The sequence below is a fragment of the Phaenicophaeus curvirostris genome, chromosome 3 (assembly GCF_032191515.1).
Source record: "Phaenicophaeus curvirostris isolate KB17595 chromosome 3, BPBGC_Pcur_1.0, whole genome shotgun sequence".
Taxonomy (NCBI): domain Eukaryota; kingdom Metazoa; phylum Chordata; class Aves; order Cuculiformes; family Cuculidae; genus Phaenicophaeus; species Phaenicophaeus curvirostris.
The window spans coordinates 17,408,162-17,433,806 of record NC_091394.1 but is presented as its reverse complement, the minus strand read 5'-3'; the positions used below and the strand labels follow the sequence as shown (position 1 = coordinate 17,433,806).

Here is a 25,645-nt window from a genome sequence, read left to right as displayed (position 1 = left end):
CCCGGGCTGCTGCGCACCAGAGCCGTGACACCTCCCCTGGATGATCTACCAGCCCGGAAGCTTGCGAAAATTCACTCAAACCCCTACATCCCAGTATCACCCAACCCTCGTGGGCCCAGCAAGTCTTGGACTCAGAAAGTAATCAATAAAACAACAACGACTAAAACCACCCCTTACGTAACCAACATCCAGCCCTGTCGTCCCAAACAGAGTGGGCGTTTCTCCCACACGTTGCTAAGCAGGACAAAATGTCAAGATGAAAGACCTGGACAAAACGCCTTCAGCTTCCCTCTCTTCCACGCTATTCCTGCTCCTCCCTGCTCCTGGCACCCCAACACATCGCGGTGGGGGACCGCGCAGACCCACCCCAGGCACACCCTCACGCAGAGCCAGCTGCCCGTTCAGCCCTCCGTTACTCCCAGGCTGGGGATGCAGTGTCTGCCTTCCCTGCTTTGCTACGAACCTGCGATCCCGTGTCTTTGGGCAAGGAGCGAGCCCGCCGAGGCCGGCCGGGGACGAGGAGCTCTGCACGGGCTGCGCGGGGCGGCTGGGGCTGGAGGTTCCTCCTTTCGAATGACGCTGCGCCCAACAGTCAGCGGGGGGCGGGGCCAGCAGAACCACCTGCCCCGCTCCCACAGAACAGGCTTTTCTCCCCAAAAGAAGCTTCAGGGCAGCCACACCTTGTTCCGAAGCTTGGTGCCCAGTGTCACCACCCGGCCCCTGCCAGCTCCTGTGCCCACACTAAGGGAGATCCCAGAAGCGCTCGTTGCCGCCCTTGGTTCCTCCAACAGTATCCCCAAATGGATCCAGGTTGGAGATGAGGCCGTGTCTGTCCAGAGGCCAGTGTTTCGCCTGGCAAGAAACCTTGTAGCTGCCCACAACCTGATAGACACCAAGGATTACCTGCCCGGTAAGACAGCAGTTCAAACCCTGGCTGTCTGCGTGGTCGTTGCATCCCTTCCCCGGATCTGAGAGGCTTCTCTTAAAACAACACCCTGTCTGCAGAGAAGGTCCAAAAATATGACCTGTTTGGGTGATGCAATGGTTGCAATGGGCACCCTTGGGAAAGGCCTGCGGAAGTGACACTGGATGAGTGCCTCCATCCATCTTGTGTGGTTTTCCAGGACACAAGGAGCTGGAGCCCCTCAAGTACTCAAAGGTGGCCACGGCTGCCTCTGAAGACTGATCAGGTCTACATTCCACTAGGGCCAGCAGCATCCCAGTGATGCTCTTCTGATAAGGTTTCTCTTTCCACTTTCCAGGGGCATTTGCTGAACTGCCCTCAGTTGCTGCTGCTAGCTTGAGTCATATTGAAATCCCAGGATTCCGGAAAATGAAGAATACGGTGATGCAGAAGAAGTCTCTGGTCAGGTGAGGCAGGCAATCTGAGGCTGGTGTCTGTACAGGTTCACTTTTGGACCAGGGAAGAATCCGTTTCCAGCCCCAAACACATACCATTCATCACTGCCCAACAGTGGTGACGGCAGCGCTCAGAGGGCTGGGGTGGGGCTGCTGGAAGCCCCACATTTCAGAGGGTTGGTTCCTCTCTGGCCCTTCAGGAGAGTCCCCTGCATGGTTCTGCTCAGGGACAGCTGCTTGTCAGCCGAGCGTCCTGACGCAGGGATTTTACTCTCCTGAGCTGAGCGCAGCCGTCAGTTGAGGTGCCAGTGGCTGCACACACAGGCACGTGGCTTGTTGCATTCTCAGGCAAATTTCCCCTGTTGTGTCCTTTCCCAGGAGGCAGCCAGCCATCCCACAGGACTCCGCTGGAAAAACCTCCGCTGGAAAAAAGCTGGTTGTGACTAGCCAGCCCAAGGGTAAACCCACACAAGGCAGCCAAGCAGCAAAGCAGAGCCAAATGCAGGCAGGGGAACCTCAGAGCTGCAGAGGAGGAGGACAAGGAGAAAAGAAAGTTCCTGTCAGACAGAAATTACTGTCAACAAGTTCTGTGACCAGGATGTACGATAAACCTGAGGTCTTCACTCCACAGCCACCAGGACTTAGGACAGCAGAATTACTGAAATCAAGGCCTGAGGCATTCTGGTCTGTGCTGAAAGAACCTCAGAAGGCCATATTAGCAGGATACAGCTTCCAGCCCTCCCTTTTGGAGTTCAGGTCTAAACACCAGTCACTGGAGACCACACCCATCACCTCCATGACTGAGTGGTCCTGACTGCAGCGATCAGGGCTTGGGGTGCCAGGAGCAGCAGGAGCATCACCTGAGGCAGCAAAACAGGTACGTGGCCCAGGTCCGTGTTGTTTAGAGCGAACATCAAGAGATCCCCAGGCCAACCTCACGCTCAGAGCACATCCCATCGGGCTGCTCAAGGACATGCCCAGCTGAGGGATGAACACTCTCTTGGTACAAGGTGTGCACACTCTTTGGGTAAAAAAAAGCTTTTTTAAAGCTCAGGTTCTTGGCTTTGAGCCATAACCTACCTGGGTTTGGCACAAAGCCTGTAAAATTTTGTAGTCCAAAGCTACGTTTTGAAGGCACAGAACACAAATCTAATGGTACAAAAGCCTCAATTTGGAGCCTAAGTCATCATTTTTAGGGCCCAAAGCTCTTTTTATTAATTTCCAAATGCTCATTCGTAGAGCCCAAAGCCACATCTTCAGGGTCCAAACCTTCATTTTAGGTCAAATACATTAAACTAGGCCTGATGCTTAGTTTTCAGGGTCAAAACCTCAGTTTTAGATCACAAAGTCTCATTTTTAGCATCCAAATATTAGTTTGAGACACAAAAGGTCATTTCAGATTCTAAATCCTCATTTCGGTATCCAAACCTAAGATTAAAGAACTCAAAAGTTTTAGATTTAGGGTCTAAATTCTCATTGACGGGGTCCAAGCCTATCTTTTGCAGCTCCAAGTCTTAATTTTAGGACCCATCATCTTATTTTAAGGCCCAAAGCTTCATCTTGCAGGTCTACACTCCCATTTTTAGGGCCAAAGCCACTTTCTTCCTAAGACTTGCAGTTGTAGAGTTTGAGTTATCACTGTAGGGTCCAAAGTACCATTTTTAGTTTCAAAAGTAATAGTTAGAGTCCAAAGCATGAATTCTAGGGTACAAAGCCGCAATGTAATTGTTCAGACTCGTCATCTAAACCTCATTTAAGGCCTTAAAGCCTCATTTTTTTATTGTTGAAAGCCTTATTGTATCATCCAAACTTATTTTGGGTCCAACATTTTTAAGGCTCAAAGAATCAGTTTCAAATCCAGATCCTAATTTTTAGAATACAAGGCCTCATCTGTAGTGTGTCAACCCTTCTTTGTTGGAGTACTAAGCTTATATTTTAGAGTTGTAATCCTCATTTTAGGGTATGAAGCTTTATTTTTAGGGTGCAAAGTCTTTAGTTTACAGACTCAAATGTGGAGAGCCAAAACTCGCATTGATATAGCCCGAAGTCTTTTTATTAGGATCCAAAGCCTATAGGACATGAAAGCCAATTTTAAGAGTATAAATCTACATTTTTAGGCTGCAAAGCCAGAGTTGAATGCGCAAGGCATGTATTGACTGGCATAAAAGACAGCTCTGGAGCAGCTGAATTAGGGGGGAACAGAAGACCGAGACAGAAGAAGACCCCCCCACTCTGGGATCACCTCCATCAAAGACCAAAACAGCAGAACGCCTTCTGGACCTTGTCTCCCAGAGACGCCGGACATCTGGGGACCCGTGGTGGTAGCCATGAACCCCTTTTCCTTCCCTCTTCTCCCCATCTCTTTCCTTGTTCTCTGTCTCTTTCTATCGTACGTCGCTTTACGGGCATAAGTAATAAAGTGCCAGGTTAGATTGAAGTTTGACTCCCTTGACTCTTTGAATTATTTGCGCTCTGAAACCATAAATGAAACGAACCATCACGCGTCCACGAGTGGACCGTGACAGTTGCCTGGAAAGCTGTTACTGTTAACGCTGTTAATCCCTACGAATCATTTATTACATTTATTGTTGTAATGAGTAAAACTTGATTTCACAGAGTATTGGAGAGTTTGGGCTTTTATGCTGATCGCACTTTGTGCTGCGCACCCTGTGTTAAAACACCTCGGAGCTTCCCAAACCTGCTGCCTCTTGACCCACTGCCCCCACCGCGCCTGCCCCAGCAGCTGAGCATGAGGTGATCTTCTTCACAGCCCTGGCAGAGCCTGACTGCTTCTCAGCTTAGTTGATTTTGCAAGGATTTGGTTGTTTCTGCAGCTTCTGTGCAGCTCTGCTCACACTCCTGTGCCCACCAGGTCTCCAAAGCCACTTGTGTTTCACAGGGCATGTGGAGGGATAGAGAAGAGGAGGCTGAGGGGAGACCTTGTTGCTCTCTACAACTAATTTTTCACAGAAAGGGTCATTGGGCACTGGCAGAGGCTGCCCAGTGAGGGGATTGAGTCATGTAAATGGCAGGTGGATGAGGTGCTGAGGGGCACGGTTTAGTGGTTGATAGGAATGATTGGACCAGATGAGCCTGGAGGTCTTTCCATACCTAGTGATTCTGTGAATACGCAGGTAGGAACATGGCATGAGCAGAAGGACAGTGTCGAGTGCTTACACCATGTCACGCCCAGCAGCTCCGCGCAGGGACAGGGAAGGATGCTCCAGGGGCTGGGAGCAGCTCCCAGGCCTCGGGACAGAGCCACCCTTGTGCCACAGAGAGCGTGTAGCCGTTGTCACGCAGCTGGCTGTTTGTGCATCAGTTTTCCCATGAGGAATCACTGTGCTGCTGCGGAGCGGCGTGAGGGCATCTGTGTATCCGGGCCGGGTGTACAGGCAGGGCTGGGCTGGTGAGATGTCCCCCCACCTCCAGGAGAGAGGGTCTGACAGGGTCAGGAGGGGCTGGAGGAGAACAAGGAGGCAAAAGGCTTGTTCTTATTTATTCTTTTTAATTGTAAATAACATCCCATTAAAAGGTGAAATCACACACAAATCTCTGCAGCCCTTTGGCACCGTATGGAGGCCCCAACAGAGGGAAATATAATGAGAACAGCAAATAAAGAGAGGCCTTATCAGTACAGACAAATACATCCACACCACACTCCAGAGCCTGTAGCCCTGTGCCCACCGGACACTATCCCCACCAATGTGGTGGCATCCCAGGGGACTTCAGGCGGTGGCACCTGGACAAAGCAACAGCCCAAGGCCCTGCTCTGCCCCTTGCGTGACCTGAAGATATTCAATTCTCAGCTTGCCTCGTGCATTACTGGGGAAGGAATGCAGAACTTTTCCAGGGAAGTTGTGGCTGCATCATCCCTGCAGGTGCTCAAGGCCAGGTTGGACAGGGCCCTGGGCAGCCTGATCTTGTGGGAGGTGTCCCTGCCCATGGCAGGGGAGTTGGAACTAGATGATCTCTAAGGTCCCTTTAACCCAAAGTATTCTACGATTCTGTGGTTCTATGATTCTATGATTCTCCCACCTCCACACTCCCACCCCCTCCCCAAATTTGAGTACAAATTGCAACAAGGATAATGGGATTTTTTAAAGGCTTCTTTATTAATTCATAAGCTACAACCTCTCTCAATAAATATTGCGGCTAACATTAAAGGTCCTAAATGCTGTTGTTACTAAACAGAAATTCTCTACAATCTTTGACTTCTCAACAAGTCTAAGGCAAACCACTGACACTACAGCTTCTGCTCACTCCTACCTGATGCCTACTCTATCTCTAATAACCTACAGCGAAGGAGAGGTGAAGAATCCAGTTCTTGGAAGTCCCAGTAGCGTGCGGGGAGCATCCTGCTAAAGCACACGTGGGCTTTGATCGGTGACTGGCCTCTTACAAGAGGGAATCCAGATTGATCCAGTTGCTGACATCCGCTATTACAGAGGCATCGTTGACTTCAAACAACTGCTCCGCATTGGCAGAATTTGAGAGGAGATCGCTTGTCCCTTCATCACAGAGATGCTGCAGGAAAGAAGTGGCCACGAAGCTTTCGTCCAGGCTCAGGCTGTTCTGGGAGGACTCAGTGAGGACCTGCTCCGGCCCCTGGGGACATTCAAAGTGGTGCCCTTGTGCCATCAACTCCAGGTTGAGCGTTTTGAGGCTGACTGGAGATAAGAGCTCCAGATCCCCAGAAGTGGAGACCTCTCTGTTCAGGCTGGGGTCAGAGTCCCCTTTCAGGGATCCCAGCTGGGTCTGCTCCTCCTGGCTCAGCAAGGCGGAATTGGAAAGCCGACACGCTTTGGCTGTTTGCTTGGGCAAGGGCTGCTTGCGCTTGAGCCCTCTTTTGCCATCCACTGGATTCCAGTTCTGGTTGCCAAGACCTTCTTCAAACTCTTTCAGCAGCAGCTGTGACTCCAGGTTGACAGAGAGGACTTTATTGGAGGCACGAGCTGAAGCAGCCAGGGAGGCACCACGCTGTGCTTCTTGCTGGGCTTTCGCCGTGGAGGCTGGGTGGATCTGCACTGGGCGCATCCTCTGCTTTTTGAAGGCACCGCTCTTGAGCTGCTCAACGTATTGCGGGTCAAGCTTCCAAAAGCCACCTCTCCCTGGCTTGTCCTTCTCTCGAGGCACCTTGATGAAGCGCTTGTTTGAGGAGAGGTTGTGCCGGATGGAGTTCTGTGAAAAAAGAGAAAAAAAAACAAGGTGGAACAATCATCGGCTGGTGCCGCAACTATCTGCGTGGGGAGGCTGGTGGAGAAGCATCTTTGCAGCCAGGAGGAAGAGGAGGGTCTTTACATCCATGTGGCCCCATGACCAGCGGCAACATGTGGCATCACCATGGTGGACAGCACCATCAGGGCCCTCCTCGCATCCCCAGCTTGACCCACACCTCCTGTTAGTGTTGCGGGGAAAGCGGTTTGCTAAAATACAGGCACATGTCTGCCTGCTGCCAGGCTGACACAAACCGGACGGGCAAAACTGGAGAGGCACGGGGGCTGTCCCACCCCAGCCCTGTGTGTCCCCAGAGGTGCCTTCTGGCCCAGAGGAGCTCCGGGTAAAATCACTGCATCCTCATCAGCCACTGCTTAAAGGAGGTGGGGGGAAGACTATGGGGAAGAGAAAGAAAGAAAAAGAGGATTTTCTGCTTTTCCAGCCATATTTCCTGGTGGGTTAATATATTAATCCTTCCTCCCTGCAAGAACCTTGTGTACCTCCTGCATCTCTTCCTTCTGTCAATGAACACTTTGAATTAAAAGTGTGGTGAATATCCAGCCATGAGTTTGCAAGAGAAAGTCAAGATTCTGGTACTCAGCTTCTCCCATAGAGTCCCTGCCGTAAGTTTCCCAGCACGGGGAGTCTGGGGAACACCTGTGGCCCTGGAGAGGGACCAAGGGCTTCCCTACCTTTCTCTCTGGTGGGCTTCAATAGCCTCCAGACACCCACTTGCCCAGGGAGGTGGTGGACAGTTCCTGGGCGGGGGGCTAAGAAAGGTTTAGCTCAGCCCTGCCTGGGGGAGCAGTGGTGCAGGATAGCTGGCACGCTCTGGATTTGGGCTGGGAATAACTAGAGCAGAGGGAGGAGCAATCCAGGTGCCTCCTGCCCCACCACATTCTAGAAAGCCACCCGTGCTGGAGAGTGTCCTCTGAGATGGAGCAGGGCAGCAAGCTACAGGAAGCTGAAGTGGGAGACAGAGACACCTTCACTCCAGAGTCAAGAGGAGATGCAGGGACCAACAGCGCAATGGGGACCTTTCCACTCCAAAAATGACCCTGAGCTCTCTCTTACACGATGGAAGCTGTGAAAGGCCCTTCCCAGCCATAAGGGGAGATGGGGCAGGGCAAGAGTTCTCAAATGTCCTACCTGCCACACGGGATCAGCTTGACGGAAGTAGCAGAAGTTGTCGGTAATCCACTTGTAGATGTCGGAGAGGGTGACGTGGGGCTCCTTGCTGGCTTCCATCGCCATGCAGATGAGGGTGGTGTAGGAGTAGGGTGGCTTGATGTAGGGGTTGGTCTGGTTGTCAATGCCCTCCGTCAGCTGAGGGTGCGTGGACACAACGTGGTGCTCCGTCATCCAGCTGGAGGAGGAGATGGGCATGCGGGGAGTGTGGGGCGTTTCCATGCGCACTGAGTCAGTGCCCAGGGGTGAGCACGGTGCGGCAAAGCTGGGGATGCCCTGACAGCTGTGGGGGTCCGGGCTGCTGGGCCAGCAGGAGGAGTTGCCCATGCTAGCGCTGATGATGGAGAAGTCCAGCAGCCACGTCAGGTTGGGCAGGCTGTCGTCCACATCGTCCGAGTCTCTCCTGCTGCCCTCCTGCCCTCTGTCCTTCCCTGTCTCCTCGTGGCTCTGCCACCCCTCAGCCATGCCTCATCGGCAGCTCTGGCATTCACGGGGTGCGTCTGAAGCGGAGGGAGGGGACGGAGCAGATCCTGCAATGACAACAGGGAAGGGATGAGGCTCTCTGAGGAGCAGCTGCTCTCTGGCCTGTGAGCAAGGCTGGGACTGGGTGCTCCCAGTGCCGCTGAGTGAGATCCATCCCCGGGCTGCTGCGCACCAGAGCCGTGACACCTCCCCTGGATGATCTACCAGCCCGGAAGCTTGCGAAAATTCACTCAAACCCCTACATCCCAGTATCACCCAACCCTCGTGGGCCCAGCAAGTCTTGGACTCAGAAAGTAATCAATAAAACAACAACGACTAAAACCACCCCTTACGTAACCAACATCCAGCCCTGTCGTCCCAAACAGAGTGGGCGTTTCTCCCACACGTTGCTAAGCAGGACAAAATGTCAAGATGAAAGACCTGGACAAAACGCCTTCAGCTTCCCTCTCTTCCACGCTATTCCTGCTCCTCCCTGCTCCTGGCACCCCAACACATCGCGGTGGGGGACCGCGCAGACCCACCCCAGGCACACCCTCACGCAGAGCCAGCTGCCCGTTCAGCCCTCCGTTACTCCCAGGCTGGGGATGCAGTGTCTGCCTTCCCTGCTTTGCTACGAACCTGCGATCCCGTGTCTTTGGGCAAGGAGCGAGCCCGCCGAGGCCGGCCGGGGACGAGGAGCTCTGCACGGGCTGCGCGGGGCGGCTGGGGCTGGAGGTTCCTCCTTTCGAATGACGCTGCGCCCAACAGTCAGCGGGGGGCGGGGCCAGCAGAACCACCTGCCCCGCTCCCACAGAACAGGCTTTTCTCCCCAAAAGAAGCTTCAGGGCAGCCACACCTTGTTCCGAAGCTTGGTGCCCAGTGTCACCACCCGGCCCCTGCCAGCTCCTGTGCCCACACTAAGGGAGATCCCAGAAGCGCTCGTTGCCGCCCTTGGTTCCTCCAACAGTATCCCCAAATGGATCCAGGTTGGAGATGAGGCCGTGTCTGTCCAGAGGCCAGTGTTTCGCCTGGCAAGAAACCTTGTAGCTGCCCACAACCTGATAGACACCAAGGATTACCTGCCCGGTAAGACAGCAGTTCAAACCCTGGCTGTCTGCGTGGTCGTTGCATCCCTTCCCCGGATCTGAGAGGCTTCTCTTAAAACAACACCCTGTCTGCAGAGAAGGTCCAAAAATATGACCTGTTTGGGTGATGCAATGGTTGCAATGGGCACCCTTGGGAAAGGCCTGCGGAAGTGACACTGGATGAGTGCCTCCATCCATCTTGTGTGGTTTTCCAGGACACAAGGAGCTGGAGCCCCTCAAGTACTCAAAGGTGGCCACGGCTGCCTCTGAAGACTGATCAGGTCTACATTCCACTAGGGCCAGCAGCATCCCAGTGATGCTCTTCTGATAAGGTTTCTCTTTCCACTTTCCAGGGGCATTTGCTGAACTGCCCTCAGTTGCTGCTGCTAGCTTGAGTCATATTGAAATCCCAGGATTCCGGAAAATGAAGAATACGGTGATGCAGAAGAAGTCTCTGGTCAGGTGAGGCAGGCAATCTGAGGCTGGTGTCTGTACAGGTTCACTTTTGGACCAGGGAAGAATCCGTTTCCAGCCCCAAACACATACCATTCATCACTGCCCAACAGTGGTGACGGCAGCGCTCAGAGGGCTGGGGTGGGGCTGCTGGAAGCCCCACATTTCAGAGGGTTGGTTCCTCTCTGGCCCTTCAGGAGAGTCCCCTGCATGGTTCTGCTCAGGGACAGCTGCTTGTCAGCCGAGCGTCCTGACGCAGGGATTTTACTCTCCCGAGCTGAGCGCAGCCGTCAGTTGAGGTGCCAGTGGCTGCACACACAGGCACGTGGCTTGTTGCATTCTCAGGCAAATTTCCCCTGTTGTGTCCTTTCCCAGGAGGCAGCCAGCCATCCCACAGGACTCCGCTGGAAAAACCTCCGCTGGAAAAAAGCTGGTTGTGACTAGCCAGCCCAAGGGTAAACCCACACAAGGCAGCCAAGCAGCAAAGCAGAGCCAAATGCAGGCAGGGGAACCTCAGAGCTGCAGAGGAGGAGGACAAGGAGAAAAGAAAGTTCCTGTCAGACAGAAATTACTGTCAACAAGTTCTGTGACCAGGATGTACGATAAACCTGAGGTCTTCACTCCACAGCCACCAGGACTTAGGACAGCAGAATTACTGAAATCAAGGCCTGAGGCATTCTGGTCTGTGCTGAAAGAACCTCAGAAGGCCATATTAGCAGGATACAGCTTCCAGCCCTCCCTTTTGGAGTTCAGGTCTAAACACCAGTCACTGGAGACCACACCCATCACCTCCATGACTGAGTGGTCCTGACTGCAGCGATCAGGGCTTGGGGTGCCAGGAGCAGCAGGAGCATCACCTGAGGCAGCAAAACAGGTACGTGGCCCAGGTCCGTGTTGTTTAGAGCGAACATCAAGAGATCCCCAGGCCAACCTCACGCTCAGAGCACATCCCATCGGGCTGCTCAAGGACATGCCCAGCTGAGGGATGAACACTCTCTTGGTACAAGGTGTGCACACTCTTTGGGTAAAAAAAAGCTTTTTTAAAGCTCAGGTTCTTGGCTTTGAGCCATAACCTACCTGGGTTTGGCACAAAGCCTGTAAAATTTTGTAGTCCAAAGCTACGTTTTGAAGGCACAGAACACAAATCTAATGGTACAAAAGCCTCAATTTGGAGCCTAAGTCATCATTTTTAGGGCCCAAAGCTCTTTTTATTAATTTCCAAATGCTCATTCGTAGAGCCCAAAGCCACATCTTCAGGGTCCAAACCTTCATTTTAGGTCAAATACATTAAACTAGGCCTGATGCTTAGTTTTCAGGGTCAAAACCTCAGTTTTAGATCACAAAGTCTCATTTTTAGCATCCAAATATTAGTTTGAGACACAAAAGGTCATTTCAGATTCTAAATCCTCATTTCGGTATCCAAACCTAAGATTAAAGAACTCAAAAGTTTTAGATTTAGGGTCTAAATTCTCATTGACGGGGTCCAAGCCTATCTTTTGCAGCTCCAAGTCTTAATTTTAGGACCCATCATCTTATTTTAAGGCCCAAAGCTTCATCTTGCAGGTCTACACTCCCATTTTTAGGGCCAAAGCCACTTTCTTCCTAAGACTTGCAGTTGTAGAGTTTGAGTTATCACTGTAGGGTCCAAAGTACCATTTTTAGTTTCAAAAGTAATAGTTAGAGTCCAAAGCATGAATTCTAGGGTACAAAGCCGCAATGTAATTGTTCAGACTCGTCATCTAAACCTCATTTAAGGCCTTAAAGCCTCATTTTTTTATTGTTGAAAGCCTTATTGTATCATCCAAACTTATTTTGGGTCCAACATTTTTAAGGCTCAAAGAATCAGTTTCAAATCCAGATCCTAATTTTTAGAATACAAGGCCTCATCTGTAGTGTGTCAACCCTTCTTTGTTGGAGTACTAAGCTTATATTTTAGAGTTGTAATCCTCATTTTAGGGTATGAAGCTTTATTTTTAGGGTGCAAAGTCTTTAGTTTACAGACTCAAATGTGGAGAGCCAAAACTCGCATTGATATAGCCCGAAGTCTTTTTATTAGGATCCAAAGCCTATAGGACATGAAAGCCAATTTTAAGAGTATAAATCTACATTTTTAGGCTGCAAAGCCAGAGTTGAATGCGCAAGGCATGTATTGACTGGCATAAAAGACAGCTCTGGAGCAGCTGAATTAGGGGGGAACAGAAGACCGAGACAGAAGAAGACCCCCCCACTCTGGGATCACCTCCATCAAAGACCAAAACAGCAGAACGCCTTCTGGACCTTGTCTCCCAGAGACGCCGGACATCTGGGGACCCGTGGTGGTAGCCATGAACCCCTTTTCCTTCCCTCTTCTCCCCATCTCTTTCCTTGTTCTCTGTCTCTTTCTATCGTACGTCGCTTTACGGGCATAAGTAATAAAGTGCCAGGTTAGATTGAAGTTTGACTCCCTTGACTCTTTGAATTATTTGCGCTCTGAAACCATAAATGAAACGAACCATCACGCGTCCACGAGTGGACCGTGACAGTTGCCTGGAAAGCTGTTACTGTTAACGCTGTTAATCCCTACGAATCATTTATTACATTTATTGTTGTAATGAGTAAAACTTGATTTCACAGAGTATTGGAGAGTTTGGGCTTTTATGCTGATCGCACTTTGTGCTGCGCACCCTGTGTTAAAACACCTCGGAGCTTCCCAAACCTGCTGCCTCTTGACCCACTGCCCCCACCGCGCCTGCCCCAGCAGCTGAGCATGAGGTGATCTTCTTCACAGCCCTGGCAGAGCCTGACTGCTTCTCAGCTTAGTTGATTTTGCAAGGATTTGGTTGTTTCTGCAGCTTCTGTGCAGCTCTGCTCACACTCCTGTGCCCACCAGGTCTCCAAAGCCACTTGTGTTTCACAGGGCATGTGGAGGGATAGAGAAGAGGAGGCTGAGGGGAGACCTTGTTGCTCTCTACAACTAATTTTTCACAGAAAGGGTCATTGGGCACTGGCAGAGGCTGCCCAGTGAGGGGATTGAGTCATGTAAATGGCAGGTGGATGAGGTGCTGAGGGGCACGGTTTAGTGGTTGATAGGAATGATTGGACCAGATGAGCCTGGAGGTCTTTCCATACCTAGTGATTCTGTGAATACGCAGGTAGGAACATGGCATGAGCAGAAGGACAGTGTCGAGTGCTTACACCATGTCACGCCCAGCAGCTCCGCGCAGGGACAGGGAAGGATGCTCCAGGGGCTGGGAGCAGCTCCCAGGCCTCGGGACAGAGCCACCCTTGTGCCACAGAGAGCGTGTAGCCGTTGTCACGCAGCTGGCTGTTTGTGCATCAGTTTTCCCATGAGGAATCACTGTGCTGCTGCGGAGCGGCGTGAGGGCATCTGTGTATCCGGGCCGGGTGTACAGGCAGGGCTGGGCTGGTGGGGTGACCCCCACCTCCAGGAGAGAGGGTCTGACAGGGTAAGGAGGGGCTGGAGGAGAACAAGGAGGCAAAAGGCTTGTTCTTATTTATTCTTTTTAATTGTAAATAACATCCCATTAAAAGGTGAAATCACACACAAATCTCTGCAGCCCTTTGGCACCGTATGGAGGCCCCAACAGAGGGAAATACAATGAGAACAGCAAATAAAGAGAGGCCTTATCAGTACAGACAAATACATCCACACCACACTCCAGAGCCTGTAGCCCTGTGCCCACTGGACACTATCCCCACCAATGTGGTGGCATCCCAGGGGACTTCAGGCGGTGGCACCTGGACAAAGCAACAGCCCAAGGCCCTGCTCTGCCCCTTGCGTGACCTGAAGATATTCAATTCTCAGCTTGCCTCGTGCTTTACTCGGGAAGAAATGCAGAACTTTTCCAGGGAAGTTGTGGCTGCATCATCCCTGGAGGTGCTCAAGGCCAGGTTGGACAGGGCCCTGGGCAGCCTGATCTTGTGGGAGGTGTCCCTGCCCATGGCAGGGGAGTTGGAACTAGATGATCTCTAAGGTCCCTTTAACCCAAAGTATTCTACGATTCTGTGGTTCTATGATTCTATGATTCTCCCACCTCCACACTCCCACCCCCTCCCCAAATTTGAGTACAAATTGCAACAAGGATAATGGGATTTTTTAAAGGCTTCTTTATTAATTCATAAGCTACAACCTCTCTCAATAAATATTGCGGCTAACATTAAAGGTCCTAAATGCTGTTGTTACTAAACAGAAATTCTCTACAATCTTTGACTTCTCAACAAGTCTAAGGCAAACCACTGACACTACAGCTTCTGCTCACTCCTACCTGATGCCTACTCTATCTCTAATAACCTACAGCGAAGGAGAGGTGAAGAATCCAGTTCTTGGAAGTCCCAGTAGCGTGCGGGGAGCATCCTGCTAAAGCACACGTGGGCTTTGATCGGTGACTGGCCTCTTACAAGAGGGAATCCAGATTGATCCAGTTGCTGACATCCGCTATTACAGAGGCATCGTTGACTTCAAACAACTGCTCCGCATTGGCAGAATTTGAGAGGAGATCGCTTGTCCCTTCATCACAGAGATGCTGCAGGAAAGAAGTGGCCACGAAGCTTTCGTCCAGGCTCAGGCTGTTCTGGGAGGACTCAGTGAGGACCTGCTCCGGCCCCTGGGGACATTCAAAGTGGTGCCCTTGTGCCATCAACTCCAGGTTGAGCGTTTTGAGGCTGACTGGAGATAAGAGCTCCAGATCCCCAGAAGTGGAGACCTCTCTGTTCAGGCTGGGGTCAGAGTCCCCTTTCAGGGATCCCAGCTGGGTCTGCTCCTCCTGGCTCAGCAAGGCGGAATTGGAAAGCCGACACGCTTTGGCTGTTTGCTTGGGCAAGGGCTGCTTGCGCTTGAGCCCTCTTTTGCCATCCACTGGATTCCAGTTCTGGTTGCCAAGACCTTCTTCAAACTCTTTCAGCAGCAGCTGTGACTCCAGGTTGACAGAGAGGACTTTATTGGAGGCACAAGCTGAAGCGGCCAGGGAGGCACCACGCTGTGCTTCTTGCTGGGCTTTCGCAGTGGAGGCTGGGTGGATCTGCACTGGGCGCATCCTCTGCTTTTTGAAGGCACCGCTCTTGAGCTGCTCAACGTATTGCGGGTCAAGCTTCCAAAAGCCACCTCTCCCTGGCTTGTCCTTCTCTCGAGGCACCTTGATGAAGTGCTTGTTTGAGGAGAGGTTGTGCCGGATGGAGTTCTGGGAAAAAAGAGAAAAAAAACAAGGTGGAACAATCATCGGCTGGTGCCGCAACTATCTGCGTGGGGAGGCTGGTGGAGAAGCATCTTTGCAGCCAGGAGGAAGAGGAGGGTCTTTACATCCATGTGGCCCCATGACCAGCGGCAACATGTGGCATCACCATGGTGGACAGCACCATCAGGGCCCTCCTCGCATCCCCAGCTTGACCCACACCTCCTGTTAGTGTTGCGGGGAAAGCGGTTTGCTAAAATACAGGCACATGTCTGCCTGCTGCCAGGCTGACACAAACCGGACGGGCAAAACTGGAGAGCCACGGGGGCTGTCCCACCCCAGCCCTGTGTGTCCCCAGAGGTGCCTTCTGGCCCAGAGGAGCTCCGGGTAAAATCACTGCATCCTCATCAGCCACTGCTTAAAGGAGGTGGGGGGAAGACTATGGGGAAGAGAAAGAAAGAAAAAGAGGATTTTCTGCTTTTCCAGCCATATTTCCTGGTGGGTTAATATATTAATCCTTCCTCCCTGCAAGAACCTTGTGTACCTCCTGCATCTCTTCCTTCTGTCAATGAACACTTTGAATTAAAAGTGTGGTGAATATCCAGCCATGAGTTTGCAAGAGAAAGTCAAGATTCTGGTACTCAGCTTCTCCCATAGAGTCCCTGCCGTAAGTTTCCCAGCACGGGGAGTCTGGGGAACACCTGTGGCCCTGGAGAGGGACCAAGGGCTTCCCTACCTTTCTCTCTGGTGGGCTTCAATAGCCTCCAGACACCCACTTGCCCAGCGAGGTGGTGGACAGTTCCTGGGCGGGGGGCTAAGAAAGGTTTAGCTCAGCCCTGCCTGGGGGAGCAGTGGTGCAGGATAGCTGGCACGCTCTGGATTTGGGCTGGGAATAACTAGAGCAGAGGGAGGAGCAACCCAGGTGCCTCCTGCCCCACCACATTCTAGAAAGCCACCCGTGCTGGAGAGTGTCCTCTGAGATGGAGCAGGGCAGCAAGCTACAGGAAGCTGAAGTGGGAGACAGAGACACCTTCACTCCAGAGTCAAGAGGAGATGCAGGGACCAACAGCGCAATGGGGACCTTTCCACTCCATGAATGACCCTGAGCTCTCTCTTACACGATGGAAGCTGTGAAAGGTCCTTCCCAGCCATAAGGGGAGATGGGGCAGGGCAAGAGTTCTCAAATGTCCTACCTGCCACACGGGATCAGCTTGACGGAAGTAGCAGAAGTTGTCGGTAATCCACTTGTAGATGTCGGAGAGGGTGACGTGGGGCTCCTTGCTGGCTTCCATCGCCATGCAGATGAGGGTGGCATAAGAATAGGGTGGTTTGATGTAGGGGTTGGTCTGGTAGTCAATACCCGCCGTCAGCTGAGGGTGCGTGGACACAACGTGGTGCTCCATCATCCAGCTGGAGGAGGAGATGGGCATGCGTGGAGTTTGGGGCATTTCCATGCACAGTTGGTCAGTGCCCAGGGGTGAGCACGGTGCGGCAAAGCTGGGGATGTCCTGACAGCTGTGGGGGTCCGGGCTGCTGGGGCAGCAGGAGGAGTTGCCCATGCTAGCGCTGATGATGGAGAAGTCCAGCAGCCACGTCAGGTTGGGCAGGCTGTCGTCCACATCGTCCGAGTCTCTCCTGCTGCCCTCCTGCCCTCTGTCCTTCCCTGTCTCCTCGTGGCTCAGCCACCCCTCAGCCATGCCTCATCGGCAGCTCTGGCATTCACGGGGTGCGTCTGAAGCGGAGGGAGGGGATGGAGCAGATCCTGCAATGACAACAGGGAAGGGATGAGGCTCTCTGAGGAGCAGCTGCTCTCTGGCCTGTGAGCAAGGCTGGGACTGGGTGCTCCCAGTGCCGCTGAGTGAGATCCATCCCTGGGCTGCTGCGCACCAGAGCCGTGACACCTCCCCTGGATGATCTACCAGCCCGGAACCTTGCGAAAATTCACTCAAACCCCTACATCCCAGTATCACCCAACCCTCGTGGGCCCAGCAAGTCTTGGATTCAGAAAGTAATCAATAAAACAACGACTAAAACCACCCCTTACGTAACCAACATCCAGCCCTGCCGTCCCAAACAGAGTGGGCGTTTCTCCCACACGTTGCTAAGCAGGACAAAATGTCAAGATGAAAGACCTGGACAAAACGTCTTCAGCTTCCCTCTCTTCCACGTTATTCCTGCTCCTCCCTGCTCCTGGCACCCCAACACAACGCGGTGGGGGACCGCGCAGACCCACCCCAGGCACACCCTCACGCAGAGCCAGCTGCCCGTTCAGCCCTCCGTTACTCCCAGGCTGGGGATGCAGTGTCTGCCTTCCCTGCTTTGCTACGAACCTGCGATCCCGTGTCTTTGGGCAAGGAGCGAGCCCGCCGAGGCCGGCCGGGGACGAGGAGCTCTGCACGGGCTGCGCGGGGCGGCTGGGGCTGGAGGTTCCTCCTTTCGAATGACGCTGCGCCCAACAGTCAGCGGGGGGCGGGGCCAGCAGAACCACCTGCCCCGCTCCCACAGAACAGGCTTTTCTCCCCAAAAGAAGCTTCAGGGCAGCCACACCTTGTTCCGAAGCTTGGTGCCCAGTGTCACCACCCAGCCCCTGCCAGCTCCTGTGCCCACACTAAGGGAGATCCCAGAAGCACTCGCTGCCGTGGTCTGGATGGGGGCACAGGGGAATTCAAAGAAGAAAAAGAGCGATAACAATAACCATCCCCTGTGCAAACCCACTGCTCCTGACAGCCGGCAAACGCTCTGCAGGACGCTTCAAAACATCTGAGAAGGCAGTTTCCAGGGGTCTGTCTTTAAAGTATCCAGCATACTTCCAGGAGAACTTTCTGGAAAGCTTCCTGTAGCAGGAACATCTGCCCTGAGAGGGAGGAGGCTGAGGCAGGGTGCAGGGGAGCTGGGGCTCAGCTTACAGACCCCACCCTGGTGCTGCCTGGGGACCCTCCAGCTGCCAACATGACCATATATGACCATGATCCCATTCTGCTTTGAGCATAAAGGCAGCCCTGCCAGAGGCCATTTTGAGGCCTCCTCGAGCAGTAGGAGTGTGGGGGGAGGTTGTCCCTGTGCTAGGAGTACGTCGGCTGGTCTTCTCCTTGCGGTTTGGTGTCACCTCTTCACCAGGTGAGTACATGTGCTGTAGGATCCTCCCCCACCTCCTAAAGCCCTTAGAGATTCTGGTTATTTGTGCAGTAGTGTTGTGTAGCCCCAGTGACTGGTACCAGCTCGTGGGTGTGTGCATTGTTCCAAGGACTTTCCATAGGACTTGCCTCTGATATCTCCTCTGAAGCCCAGTTTTAGGCCCCGCAGCTTAAGTTTTTGTTTCTAGAGATCCATTTTCAGTCCCTCAACCCCATTTTTTGAGCCCCCGAAATCCTGTGTTTAGAAGCCAAAGCTTTGTTTTTAGGTTGCATGGGGGGGAATGATGGGGTTCCAAAACACTTTCCTTAAGGTTCAGGTCTTCTGTTTTGTGCCCCAGAGGAGCATAATTAGTTTTGAAACCCTCATTTCAGTGCCCAAAGTGTAATATGAGGTTCAAAAGCCTGTGTTTGAGGGTTCAAAGCATCACTTAAGGGCACAAAGGGTTAGCTGTTCTGCAGAGCTTCATTTTAGAGCCGCAGGGTTGAGGCTGTTGTGGGAGGTGTTTTTTAACAAAGCAGAGGGGTTTGGGTCTGACTGTGCATTACTTGGCTGCCATAAACTTGAACTGCCGGAGGGTGGCAGTTCACAGGGATTGGAGCTGCTAGGAAGACATTCTGGCTTCCAGCACACCACAGATTCCAAGCCTCTTACTCAGAAATGCGTCAGAAGCTGGGTTTAATGGGTCTGAGGTTGAATTTTAGGGGGTCCAAACAGTCAGTAATTGGGTCAAACACCCTCTTCCTGCGGGTCAAAATCTAATTTATGTAGCCTAATTTCTAGTTTGCAAAGCTCACTTTTAGGCGCAGAGCTTCATTTTTAGGGCAGAAACGTTCACTGCATTCTCAATTCCCAAGACGTGATTTTAGGTTCCAAATCCTCATTTTAGGATCCAAGGCTGCGTTTTTAGGGTCTAAGCCCTCAGGGTCTAAGCCGGTCACCACCCGGCCCCTGCCAGCTCCTGTGCCCACAGTAAGGGAGATCCCAGAAGCCCTCGCTGCCGTGGTCTGGATGGGGCACGGGGGAATTCAAAGAAGAAAAAGAGCGATAACAATAACCATCCCCTGTGCAAACTCACTGCTCCTGACAGCCGGCTTCGCTCCAGCCACACGGCTCAGCCCTCAGCACTGCTATCCCATGGGCTCGTCCCATCTCCCTCCCCAGAGAGTCCAACGCTCCCCGCGGCTTTCTGCCACCGCTGCCGCCCCTGAACCCGTCCGAGTGACATCCCCCAACTTGAAAATAACAGTTGCCATAGGAGATCAGCTTTTATTGTCTGATATGATGTCTTTCAAGGTCTGCATTCCCCACAACGAAGCCGGCTGAGACACCTCTCCCTCTGCCATGCTCTCCTCCTCTTCTTCCACAAGGATTTCTTCACGCCAGCTGCTGATTGAGCTGCTTTCCTGATGTCACCGTGTCTCACAACTGCAGCCAACTGCCGTTTTCTGCTATGTGGAAGCTCTTTATAGTGATTTAAAGAGAAGGTGGCTGGGAGAGAGACACTTCGCTACGGCCACCATCATTCCTAGAGTGGACAACGCGAAGATGTGAAGCTGTGCGATGTCAGGCCTCAATCCTTTGAGGCTTTTTAGACCCCACTGGATGAACCCCCCCAGCATCTTGGCCTGACATCCTCACTGGCACTGCTGGAGCTTGAGGTCTAAAGGACTACCCACCCCGTCCTTCCCAACTTGCATGAACTGGTGACCGTATGATTTCCGTGCTCCTCTTTTCCACCCTGCTTCCCACCCCCATCCACCTAGATCCATTCCTTTCCCCAGCCTTTGGTCCTTCCCAAGGAATTCCCTGCACACGATGTCTGGGGGACCTGTGGGACAGGCACACAAGGTTTGCATGATGGAGGAGGGCTGCAGCCTTTGTGCCTCAGCTGAGTGGAGAGAAGCAGCTCCAAGTGCTGAGCAAAGACAGCCCTTGTTTCCCTGGAATCTCCTCTGCTAGCAGGGGGCAGCAAGCTTGGGGAAAGCCAAGGAACATGCGTGTGGAAGGGAGCCCTTAGGCTGCGCACGCTGGTGGGACAGCTGCTGCTTCTCTGCAGAGCTCCAGGAGAACCTTTTGGGAGGCCCCTGGCTGTCCAACTCCACAGCTTCTGGAGTTTCTCCACTCTCTGGTCCGTTTGGGAGGCAAGGTCAGGACCTTGGCACAGCTGTCTTTGCAGGACACGAGCTTTGCAAGAGGAGGACTTAGAACACACACACACTCACACACACACACAAAAAAAAAAAGGCAATCTGTGGTAAAAACTGGGCTCCCAGGGGTATTCAGCACCTGGAGTGATGCCCCGTCTCCCCAACCTCTCAGTGTCAGTCCCAAGCCCAGCTCAGTCACCATGGGCTGGGCAGGGGCTGCGTTAACACCCTCATCCCCCTCTCCCACTGCAAATAGCTCTGCAAGCAGAGAGGTGCTGGCAAGTGAACACACAGTCCTGTTACTGAATTAAACAAGGAACAGGGATCTGGGAGAGGGCTGGGGCTGGAGAGGGTGAGTGCAGGCACCGGCCTTTGGATCTCTCTGTGTCCCAGCACTGCCCACCGCCGCTCCGTCCTTGTCCAGATTCACCTCTCAGAGGCTCCTCTAGTGTTTGGCCAGCCGGCGCACCGGCTTTGTCTTTTTTTTCTTCAGTGGGATGTTATCCTGCAGGGAGGCCTCCTGCTTCTTGGTGGTGTTGGCTGGAGCATGGTGCTTGGCCTTCTTGCTGACTGCCCCTCCTGATCTGGGCTGTACCCGGCAGGAGATGCCGGAGGTGCCGGTCAGGAACATCTGCCCTGAGAGGGAGGAGGCTGAGGCAGGGTGCAGGCAGGGCTGATGGGGGCTGGGAGCAGAGGCACTGTCCTCGATGTCCCCAGCCTTGTTGGTTGGACATCTCTGATGGCTTGTGGTTGCTGCTGAAAAGGGTGGGGTTTTAGTGGGGTTGTGGTGGGGGTCTGTCCCAGCTGTGGGGAAGCGTCGTGGGGCAGGGGGTGGGTGTCCTACCCTGAGGGGTCTGCCAGCGCAAGGGCTGTGCCAGCACTTGGTGAGAGTTGAAGGAGCCTTCCCCCGCACCCTCAGATGGGATCTGGGAGCCTGTGGGACACCAGACTTGTCCAGATTTATTGTGCCCACAGCGGGGAATAGCGAGGCGAGAAAAACACGTGCAGCCCCTGTGGGACAAGTGATGGGCTCCGTCCTTCCTTCTGGCCACAGGAGGATGTCCTGGGTGTCAGGACAGGACATCTCACCACCCAGGAAGGCAAGGCTGAGGAAGGCCCTTGGTGCTGGGCTCAGCACTGGCGTGGGGATGGGGCACAGCCGTGTCTCCTGCCAGGTGCAAACGCGGCTGATGTGAGCAGCTCCTGTCACGCAGCTCCTCCTGCCGTGGCTGTAGCTGGAGCACGGACTGGGGCTGAGGCACCTCTGCTACGAGGACAGCCTGAGAGAGTTTGGGTTGTTCAGCCTGGAGAAGAGAAGGCTCTCGGGAGACCTCGTAGTGGCCTTGTGGCACCTGAAGGGGCTACAATAAAGCTGGGGATGGCACGTGGTGACAGGGCGAGTGGGAGTGAGTTCAGGTTTGAAAGGGGAGGACTTAGAGTAGACATGAGGAAGAGATTCTTTGTGATGAGGCAAAGCAATGGAGAACAATATTTTACCGGACTTGAAATGCTTGTTAGACAATTGATGCAAGCCTTATTAGATAATGCATGTGCATATTTTAAGTGTTGTATGTGCCTGGTATCATATATTGTTTAAATATCCATAACATCGAAAAACGGTGGATCCAATAGTGAACAACCCAGGCTGTTATTTTCGACTAGTCAAAACTTGACTAAAACTGAAGACCCACAGCTGATGGACGGTGATGAGCAGTGCGTGTTTGGGGCTGGGAGCGGGCTCTTGTCTGGTCCACAAGTGACCCTATGCAGACACCAGCCCCAAATCTCCTGCCTCACCTGACCAGAGACTTCTTCCACTTCACAATCTTCCTCTTTCCTGGAGCTGTGGGTCTTCAATTTTAGTCAAGCTTGAAGGGGCACGCGAGGGCATTTCAGCAAATGCCCCTGGAAATGGGAAGGAGAAACCTTATCAGAGGAGCATCACTGGGATGCTGCTGGCCTTGGTGGAATGTAGATGTGATCAGTCTCCTTCCCGCAACATCGAAGGGGGCTGTTCTGCTGCCCTTGCAGCCACCTGACACTCACTCATGCTCAGCTCCTCATTTCCACATCACAGTGTGGTTTTGTGACCATGTTATCGGCACCAGGTTTAGGAAAGAGGAGCTGGGTGGTGCTGGTGATGGGACAGGGACTTCTGCAGAGGGCTCATTTCCTGGGGGCCTTGGATTGCTATCCTCCTACTGTTCCCTTTGGGCACGTCCCATCCCAGCGTTCAGTTCTGTGGAAGCCAAGGAGTTGTTTGCAGAAAAGGCTGTGCCGAGCTGCCAGGAAGCTTTGGCAGAAATCTGAGCCTTCTGACATTCATTGCTGAAGGATTTCCCCAGCGTACCAGAGCAGCTGGTTGGCTGTGCATCGTAAAGAGCCAGGAGCAGCTTTACCTTTACCTTTCGTGCCCTGCCGAACCCAGCACAGCCTCCCCCAGGGCGGGAGGTGGCTTTCCACGCTGTGCTCCAGCATTGCAACCCATCTGCCAGGCACCCTCCAGATGAGACACCCACGGGAAAACTGGGCCAGGGGAGCGGGGACAGGTCTGGACAGAGGGCAGAGCTCCTTCTTCTCCTCACGTTTACCTGCAGCCCCTCTCTACAGCCCTCCCTACTTTCCTCCTTTGCTAGGTGACTCCTCTGCTGCGTCCAGGTTGGTGACTCAGGACAGAGGGCAAGAAGAACCCGTGCAGCTCATCCTCGGGTCTCTAACCTTCTCAGTGAAGGTACTCGCATCCCTTTGCATGGGAGCTGTGCCCGTGTCTCCCGACGGGGCCGCCGGCTCTGCTGCCGGGGCTGCTGGCCGGACAGAGCGTCTCCCCTGGCTCTCCTGGGCAGCACTGCAGCCCCAGCACCCCAGTCCTGCTGGCCGTGTGCCAACCTTCTCACGCTCCCCGTTTGCCTCTCTGTCCCTGGCTGCCAGGAGGAGGCCCAGACGATGCATTCTCCACAGTCCCTCTGCACCCTGTGCAAACCTGCCCAGTGCCAGGACTTGCCCCAGGACCTGAACGCCTACTGCCGCAGATTGGAGCTGGGAGAGAATATAGAGGTGAGTGACAGGCAGCAGGTCTGGGGATGGGGTCAATGTTCCGGGCACCGGCACACTGTGAGGAGGGCAGGGACAAGCGTGCGTGGACACTGAGCTGCTACGAGGGGACTCGGGTGCCGCTGTGAAGCCCTGCAAGCAGAGAGCCTGGCACTGGCGGGGGCGGAGGGTTCCCTGGGGGCAGAGGCAGAGGGTCTCCTCCTGCTCCACCGCCTGGTGCTGGGTCTGCTGGCGGCTGCCAGGAACCGTTGTGGTTGTGCTCTGCAGATGCTGGTGAAAGAGGAGCCCTCTTTCACCTGCTGGTGAAAGAACTACCTGAACACAGCAATGCGGCAGCTAGCCATGCTTTGCGACGCTGCCTTGAGGTACGTGTCCAGCCCCTGCTTCCGCGAGCACCTCTCAACAGCCCGTGGCCCCGTCCCTGTCTGGGAGCATCCCCCATGCCAGCAGAGCCCAGTGGTGCCAGGAGGGGAACTCTGCGGACAGCAGAGGGATCCTGCAGCTCCACGCCCGGTCTCAGCTGTTCCCCACAGACGGAGGCAGGAGACTTGCCTGCCAGGATGTCCTTGGGCCAAGGCAATGCCAGGGACAGAGGAGGTGCCCCTTGGTGGGGCTTCCCGCACAGCCTCCATCCCTCTTGGCAATCCCTCCTCTAGAGGTCCCTGTCCACCTGCCCAAGGCATCGAGGCACCGCTCCCAGCACCAGTGTCCAACATGGCCCTGTCTCGCTTTGCAGCCAAGTGCAGATGGTGCTGGACAAGAAAATGAAACGCCTCTTGCAGGTCTGTTTCAGCAGCGTCTTCTTCCTTCCACCACAAATGGACATGCCGGCCCCTCTCAAAGGTCTCTACTTCAGGGTAAGCGCTGGCTGAGCTACGGGAGCCCCGAGTCCCTCTGATCTTCTCCCTGACACCGCCTGCTGAGAGACAGCCAAGGCAGGGCAGGGACTCAACTCTGCCTTCCCGCCCTCAAGCCTTCATCCCCTTCCCACGGGTCTGGCCATGTCCAGCACCGCAGGCTGCTCTGTCAGATCTGTCCCTGGGGTGAGAGGGACTGCAGAAAGATTGCCACCACCCTCTGTCCTCCTTGCAGGCCCTGGAGGACGTGGACACCATGCTGCAGATACTGCTCTGTTCTTCCGCCGCTTTCTTTGTGGAGCTGCAGACAATCTTACAGGTCTGGCATTGGCAAAGAGTGGGGTTCACGAGGCCTCTTCCTGAGGGGACCGTCCTAAGGGGACGGTCCCCAGCCCAGTACCACACACAGAGCACTCTGCAGGGAGGGTGCCCAGCTCCCTTACGCAGCCAAGGGTGGCCCATCACGCTCTTCTGGGAGCCCAGCGTCCCCTGCCCGCAGTCCATGTGATGTCCCCTCTGCATCCCACTGCTGCGTCACAGCAAAGCCTTGCCCGCGGCACTTCTGGGCCAGCTCTGTCCCCAGAGCTCTCCTTGCACCGAGGCAGCGGGAGGCCTTTGATCCCTCTCCTCAGGCACCGCAGCAGCGGCAGCTGGTGCTGCCCGTCCCCTGCCTCGCGGTCCCCTGTTCTCTCCTCTCCACATCTGCTGGGCAGCAACCCACTGGGACCTTCCTGTCCCACACAGGGACCCCAACCCTGGAGCCCTGCACTCCTGGCTTCTCAGGGGGCTGGACTACCATTCTCCTCTGCAGACCCCCAGGCAGGCTCCTGTCCCAAAGTCCAGCCTCCACGGAGAGGGCGCTCAGGGCTCTGTTTTGGGGAGGGCAGGACAAGGAGCAGGTGTTGCCCTGGGGACCTGCGTGAGTCCCACCAGGACACGGGCAGCGCTTCTTCTGCTGGCGCGGGTGCCGGCTCCCAGGACACACCAGCAGTTTCTCTCCTCCCAGATGCTTCTGCCCTTCACCACCTGCCAGAGCACAGCTGCGTGTGAGAGGGTGGTGGGGCGGATTCTGAGGCTGAGTGACTTCCTCCTGGCCAGCGGTTCCTCAGCACAGGTAAGGAGACAGGCACCCTCCAGCTGGGGGTTCTTCCCTTCCCTGCACACCGGAGCAGCCCCTAGCTCGGAGATGCCTGTGAGGCGAGTCTGGTTGAGGTGTTCAGTGAGGCTCTGCCCTGGAGAGAAGGTCTCCGTTTCTTTCCTATTCCCACGGTCTCCTCTCCCCAGTGCCCTCTCTGCCAGGACTCGTCTCAGTCCCCAGGCCTGTGCAGGACAGGACTGCCCAAGGAGCATGGTGGGAGGCCAGGTCTGCAGCTCTCCCTGCCCTGCTGCCCTACAAGCACCTTTGGGAGGGTCCTCCAAATCCTGTCTCACTGGGGATATTTCCTTGTGGAAGCTCCTGGGTTCAGGACTTTGATTGCACCTGCTGCCCCTCAGCCCTTCTACCTCTCTTGCCTCCCACACCC

The 25,645-nt window shown here is 54.1% G+C and overlaps 2 protein-coding genes across 2 annotated transcripts; both read right to left on the bottom strand.

Moving 5' to 3' along the window:
- Positions 1-5,757: 5,757 nt before the first annotated feature.
- On the bottom strand, positions 5,758-8,229 carry LOC138718560 (forkhead box protein J1-like). The gene is made up of 2 exons (XM_069853066.1): positions 7,726-8,229; positions 5,758-6,540 (listed from the first exon to the last, which is right to left on the bottom strand). The coding sequence occupies exons 1-2, from the start codon at positions 8,227-8,229 to the stop codon at positions 5,758-5,760; spliced, it is 1,287 nt and encodes a 428-aa protein (XP_069709167.1).
- A 5,929-nt stretch (positions 8,230-14,158) lies between these two features.
- Positions 14,159-16,629, bottom strand: LOC138718559 (forkhead box protein J1-like). The gene is made up of 2 exons (XM_069853065.1): positions 16,126-16,629; positions 14,159-14,941 (listed from the first exon to the last, which is right to left on the bottom strand). Exons 1-2 carry the CDS (start codon positions 16,627-16,629, stop codon positions 14,159-14,161), a joined length of 1,287 nt encoding a protein of 428 aa, XP_069709166.1.
- Between the last annotated feature and the right edge of the window lie 9,016 nt (positions 16,630-25,645).

What these genes read in the sequence shown, in the direction of transcription:
- LOC138718560 (XM_069853066.1), bottom strand. Translation starts at nt 8,229, where the DNA reads ATGGCTGAGGGGTGGCAGAGCCACGAGGAGACAGGGAAGGACAGAGGG. An exon ending in AAGCTGATCCCGTGTGGCAG is followed by an intron (nt 6,541 to 7,725) that starts GTAGGACATTTG and finishes CTTTTTTCACAG; the next exon opens with AACTCCATCCGGCACAACCT.
- LOC138718559 (XM_069853065.1), bottom strand. Translation starts at nt 16,629, where the DNA reads ATGGCTGAGGGGTGGCTGAGCCACGAGGAGACAGGGAAGGACAGAGGG. An exon ending in AAGCTGATCCCGTGTGGCAG is followed by an intron (nt 14,942 to 16,125) that starts GTAGGACATTTG and finishes CTTTTTTCCCAG; the next exon opens with AACTCCATCCGGCACAACCT.